The sequence below is a fragment of the Carya illinoinensis genome, chromosome 9 (genome assembly GCF_018687715.1).
Source record: "Carya illinoinensis cultivar Pawnee chromosome 9, C.illinoinensisPawnee_v1, whole genome shotgun sequence".
In the NCBI taxonomy this organism is placed as follows: Eukaryota; Viridiplantae; Streptophyta; class Magnoliopsida; order Fagales; family Juglandaceae; genus Carya; species Carya illinoinensis.
In genome coordinates this window covers 27,776,697-27,782,953 of record NC_056760.1, presented here as the reverse complement: position 1 = coordinate 27,782,953, position 6,257 = coordinate 27,776,697, and the positions used below count along the sequence as shown (strand labels likewise).

General features: G+C 36.6%; 1 protein-coding gene across 2 annotated transcripts; it reads right to left on the bottom strand.

Annotated features, from left to right (window-relative positions):
- Positions 1–3,489: 3,489 nt before the first annotated feature.
- On the bottom strand, positions 3,490–5,623 carry LOC122277294 (WUSCHEL-related homeobox 11-like). 2 transcript variants are annotated; one of them, XM_043087245.1, is made up of 3 exons: positions 5,015–5,623; positions 4,009–4,184; positions 3,490–3,722 (listed from the first exon to the last, which is right to left on the bottom strand). In XM_043087245.1, exons 1-3 carry the CDS (start codon positions 5,565–5,567, stop codon positions 3,705–3,707), a joined length of 747 nt encoding a protein of 248 aa, XP_042943179.1. In that variant the 5' UTR covers positions 5,568–5,623; the 3' UTR covers positions 3,490–3,704. The 2 variants fall into 2 exon arrangements, with proteins under 2 accessions (XP_042943179.1, XP_042943180.1); XM_043087246.1 differs by having other exon boundaries at positions 4,009–4,172.
- Between the last annotated feature and the right edge of the window lie 634 nt (positions 5,624–6,257).

Below are 6,257 nucleotides of genomic sequence, written 5' to 3'. Positions count from 1 at the left end.
GGAAACCTCCACCTCCAAGTTACTTAAAGCTAAAAGTGGATGAGGCAATGTTTTGTGACCTACATAGAGCTGAAGTTGGTGCTATTCTCATAGATGATAAGGGAAATGTTGTTAGTAAGGTGGAAAACAAAGTTACTGATCTAAAATCTATTGAGTTACTAGCAATTTTTAGAGGTTTGCAACTTTGTGCTAATATAGGTATCCAGAAGCTAATAATTGAAAGTGATTGTTTGTTGATTGTGAAAGAACTTCAAGAGGATGCAGAATCTGCAGCTATGCTGGGTAACCTGTTGAGTGAAACCAAAACAATCCAAATATTGTTTGGTGAGTGTCAAGTTTAACATGTCAATAGAACAAGAAATGTGGTAGCACATAGGCTTGCCCAATGTGCTTGGAATGTTGAAAGTTTAGAAATATGGCATGATTGTTTTCCAAACTTTATTTCTCAAACCATTTGGTTTGATAAATATCTGTAATATTTCTGTTATCAATGATAATTTTTTTTTTTTCCATATAAGAAAACCTTTCGTTTTAGGCTCTCACAGTGGTGGGAGCAACATGATTATACACAGGTAAAAATAAACTAAAATAACCAGAAGCCATTAATGTCTCATTTACACCTTAAGTATGCACAATCAGCCAAATTGGCAGAAGAGTTTGCAAAATCATTAACCTCCCTAAAGATAGGACCAATGAGCAGCTAAGCTACTTAATTAGCACCTCCATAATTTCCTGCCATACCGGAATAAGCTAGCTCTAAATGAAGCTTCCCAGTCCACTCAACCAAATTACTTTGTAATTCCACTTCTTAACATTGTTTACGGCCCGACACATCACTTTGCCAAAAGAAATTCAACAATATTATTATTCTGTATACTTTCCTGGCCCCTATATATGTCCATTTTTCATTCAAAAACTACATTTTCCAGAAGAGCAACTACTAAACCATCTAATTAGGAACTTCGTTTTGCTCTTGGAACCACAAATTAAGAAACTTTCTGAAACCAAGACAAACTTTCTGTACATTTTAATGCCTTACCAATGCAATGAAAAAACTCCATACATGGAGTGGCAATTGCCAACTCACTTGTATAACTCTAATTAGAACATGGTCGATTAGTTCCGCTTGGCATCATATAGCAATTACATTTAGAAGCCAAAAGAACAGTTAGCTAGCTTATGTATATTAATTCATTAAAAGAAAGAATGTCCTTAAAGCATCCCCAAGTAACGACACGTACGTTGAATATTTGGTACCATATATGCCACTGATTGGCCAATGGATCGAATAAGCTCCCAAGAAGCTAATATATGGACTGGAAAAAACCAGCTCTGGAGGCGCTATATAATTAAATATAAATATATAGGAGAATCACAGAGCACCTCCTAATTAGGACTCTAGTTGAAAGACAAACTTGATTACCTAATTAATCCGTCCGATCCCCATGCATGCAAGATAGTCAGCGGCTTGATTAGATCCAAACCTGCGGCATTATTCCCCAGTTCAGACACCATGCATGATGATGTCAGCAGTCTGAAATACAGCCACCACATCAACAAACAAATTAACCCTTGCTTGGCCAATCTTGTGTCACAAATAATTAAGGTTGCAGTCTTTGATAAATCATACAGTACCCCGCCTTAAAACATCTTACAACAAGGAAATAACTGATCTCTAAACTCACGAATCCCTCTAGTAAAAAGAAAACATAATAAGGATGTTATGCTCTTGAATTCTTAGTTCGAAACATATCTGGGCCACAATTTACAAAGATGACCCAAGAAGAGAATTTCATGCGACACATTCTTAGTTAGGCACATTCAAAACTGACAACAATCAGTGTATGCATATACTAGAGAAGATATCGAACCTCAAAAACTAGCTTATATCCATTGGAGAGAAGCCTAAACATCCAACCAAGCTACCACTTTAATCTTATAGTTTTATCTATAACATGTGGCCGTCAGTTACTTTGTTAGCTTAATTTATCGTCATAAATCTGCCCTAATTCAATAGTGTCAAGGTTCACGGCTTGAACATATGGATTTCTTTAGAAATATCTTCCTGTTGGCTGCGCGCCCAATGGCCTTTTGAGATGTTTCTTCCACTGATCAACTACCAAGCTTCTCTAACTCACGCTGACAATCGTGAAAGTAACCCCCTGCAGGTGATCTGTCGCGTTCTTGATAATGGTAATTGAATGGCGACGTGAAAACCAGTCGCATTCGAAAATTTCCCGAGAATTCTGCCTTCCATCTTCTCTATCAAATTTCTGAATCGTCTTGAACACCCGCTTCTAATTAATTTTTATAACCGTTCCTTAATTAGGATTTGACTTACTAGCTAGTAGCAGACCTTATATCACATTCATCCCGAATCAACAAAACAAATCAAGCAATCAAACATAACTAAAACACAACCAACTGAAGTCCTGGTACTGCTATACTGCGCTAAGTCTCCCGGCCCTTTCAGAGAAAACATACAGTTCCATTAGTTTCTATCCTTAGAACCCGGTAGTTTAGGCTCGATTTGATTTTCCTATGGCATCTAACATAACCCCTTATATGTTATTTAGCATTCAGCCCTATGTTATTTTTTCAATTGCTAATAGTGTTAGAAATTAGCCATCCCTAAATTAATTAAGATTTTACTATAGTTTGTTTCAACCTCTGTATACTAGCTAGCTATATCACTAACAGTAATTTTTCTTATCGTTAATTAATGTATCCGAAGGGCTACTTGATCTTGATTCTATAGATCTGACTCAGTTAGTTAGCTCCAAGAAGAGATGGAACGAGTTGCCAAACGATTCTAATAAAGAAGATGAAGACAAGGGTAGCTCAACAACGATCCATAGATCTATTATGGAGCCCCCATATCTCATTTATAATATAACTGTTGATGTTGAAAGCTGGAGAAAAGGAGAATCCCAGTCTAACCGGATCTGGTCAGATGTCAAAGTTGCAAACATCCAGTATCTCTGCAGAATATAACAGAAAAATGTTGCCCTGCAATAGATTTACTTTCGTTGTGGGGGACCAAAAGCATCATTACTCGAACTAAAAAGTTCCCCGCTTGTTTGCGAACTTCATGACAAATACATTCGTACTATTAGAGTACTCCTAGAGTGAGCCCTCTTTCTTCCCCTTTAAATTTTTTATTTTTTCCATCTGAAAAGGAAAATGGACGATAGGGTGTCATGACTAAGGCATCAACAGTCAATAAAAATTTATTTGAACACGGGAAATGCTCATATATATATATATAATCATATAATATCAACTTACACGAGAAAAAGGAAATGTAAGGAAGCGCCATGAATACCAACTATATATGGCATTATTTGTTTGTGGGAACCTTTTTATTGAGCAAGCAAGATTAATTGCTTTTCTGGGATTAGTAATGAGTTTTCAGAAAATCATGCACATTCTTTTAATGAAGTTTCTGGGATAGCTAGCCTAACAAAAAAACAAGAAGAAGAAATAGAATGACAGATTTAACCGAAGTCCAGAACTGATTTATATAGAACATAATAGCATATTATAAAATTGGTCTCTAATAATCATAAAATATTATTTTTAAAATTATAGGTACCCCTGGGACCGCCTAGACAAATCCTAGCTGCGAACAGAGAAAAGAAATAGAGCGGGGGTAAAAACACATCTTGCCAAGCTTCCAGTACTGGTTGGCGCAGCTTTATTTCTCATGTTTGTCTTGAAACCTGTTTCCAAAATTTAAGCATCTCAAGATCAGCAGCTTTTTTGGATTGCATGATCCGATCCAAGACAACACCAAAGAATAAAGAGTATATACAGAAATTGAGAGATGATCATGAGTTATAACCCGCAATTAACTTCCCTTAAAATAACTAACAAACTAAAGAAGCCTCAAGATGAATAAGACGAATGAGAATGCATATACATCAATTGCCCTTAGGATCCAAGGACGGGGTAAAACGAATTTTATTCCAAATTCTGTGTACATCATGAATTTCGAGATGTGCTTACCAGGAAATAGCTTTCACCATGCTGCAGGCCCTGCATTAAGAAGCCAAATTCATTGACAGCAACCGGCACTCCGGAGCAATGGACCAACACAACGTCTTGATCAAACATTGCCTTAATATCAAGTGGCCCCTTTGGAACTTCAGTGGGAACCCCATTGATAAACACTGTAATTAATCCTGAAAATTTGTAAAGGCAGGTCCAAAAGTATGTCCATTTATATTTCAACCATGGAATTAAACAACTGAGATGTAGGGTGGAAACTGGAGATTTTTGAATAATATTTCTCAGTTAAGAGTTTGGAGTTCATCATGAATTTTCATATAATTTTAAAACCAACCATGATCAATAGCAGAAAGGTGAAAACTACTATATATATATATATCATAAAAGTCAAGACTTTAGTGGACTCACTTGGGAGGTGTAAGCATGATAAATTTAATTGAGGGATAAAATAAAAAGAAAGAGAAATCAATTTCAATTATGGCTTTTTATTTTGTGTTTTGTGTTTTTATTTATTTTTAATTAAAAAACCTGTGAACGCATTGCGAGGAAAAGAGACCTCATGTTTTTACGGGAAAGTGCAACTTTCATTCTACTCCTCAGATACAAGAACTGTCATGTCAGTGTAAAGTTGATACTTTATTCTCTAGAAGTCGTCCTAATTGAGCTTGGCCATGATAGTTTTGGACTTGGAATTTATAGATAAACATTGTAAGTATCCTTACTGTACTTGTGGAAAACAAGATTTAATTTATAGTAGAACATAATTATATATTAAGCCTCCAAGAATGGTTTATAAGTGGATTATATCAGAAAACCAAGGTTCATCACCGTCTTCTGAAACCAAACGTGAAAAAGGAAAGTTACTAAGAGGGAGAAAGAAAAGGGTTTTCCAGGCCAGATGAAAGCTTGGAATTGCATAAATTAAAGAGAACGAAAAGATATTTATCTTTGAAATGGAAGACGTTAAGTATCTACGAATAAACTAAATCAGCCATGCATTTACCAGTTTGGTATTGCAAATCTGAAGCATCCGAAGGGCATAAACCTGCAGGCGTTACGGCCGAGCCCTGCTCGATTTCCGGAAAACCCATTTGACCAGATAGAGAAAAGAGAGAGTGATCAACGCCATCGTTGCCCAGAACTCCACATGAAGACGAAGAACCAACGTGATAAGATGGATGGGAGGCAAAAGAAGGCGATGATACAGGCCCGAAACCCAAAGCAGAGCTAGTACTCTCGAATTGAGTTGCACTACTGGCTACTTGTGCTTGATTTCTCTGTTCAAGGCTGGCCTGCATCTGGCGTTGTCGGCGGCGAGATCTTGACCGGCGGTTCTGGAACCAGTAGAAAACGTTTGCATCGCCAACTGAACCGAATTTCTCAAGCAGTTTTCTTATTCTCACCGTCTCATCTCTGGGAGGATTAACCATTCCACTGTTGAAGATAGACTCTAATATTAGGATTTGCTCTGGCTTCGGAGTCCACCTTGACCTGACTGGTTCGTTTCGCTCCGACCCTTGGCTTGGACTGTTAGGGTCTTGCCCTTGTTCTTCCATTTTACTCCAAAAGACGAGAAAGAAATATGGTTCTTGAAGCTTTGAAGTAATACAAGGCAACACGAAAAAACACATAGGAAACCGCTTCAGAGTGGCCAAGCTATATAAAGGGCTGGAGGAGCCAAATTCGCACAGATGAAATTACCAACTCACCCTCTCTCTCTTTTCTTGATCACCACCTTATAATGAGGAGGAAATATATGCTTAAGTACCTAACAGTCGACAACGTATAAGTTTTTTCCCAATGAAAATTATTAGATCATGTGGAAAAGATTTCGAATTCAAAACCATTTTAAACAATTTTCATGCAACATTTTTTTGGGGCTAATACCGAGTAAATAATCGTCATCATTGACACAAATGTAATTTGACATGGCTGAATGATTCGGCTCATGACTTTTCATATAATTAACCTGAGAAATGATATATTTTTTAGTACTAAGAAATATTAACACATGCAATTTTTTAATGTTGTAATTAGTGTTATCAGACAACAGTACTAAGAAATCTGATTCTAGAAGTGTAATGCTTTTCATGATCCTTAGCAGAACCATTTAAGCTTAACTATCGTGATCATTTTTGATGAAAATAAACTCATTTTAAGCTTGAACTAATCACAACAAATGCTAATTTCTTTTTGTAACCAATCAATATCATTCACTACAAGAAAACTGTTCAATTTTGATCAAC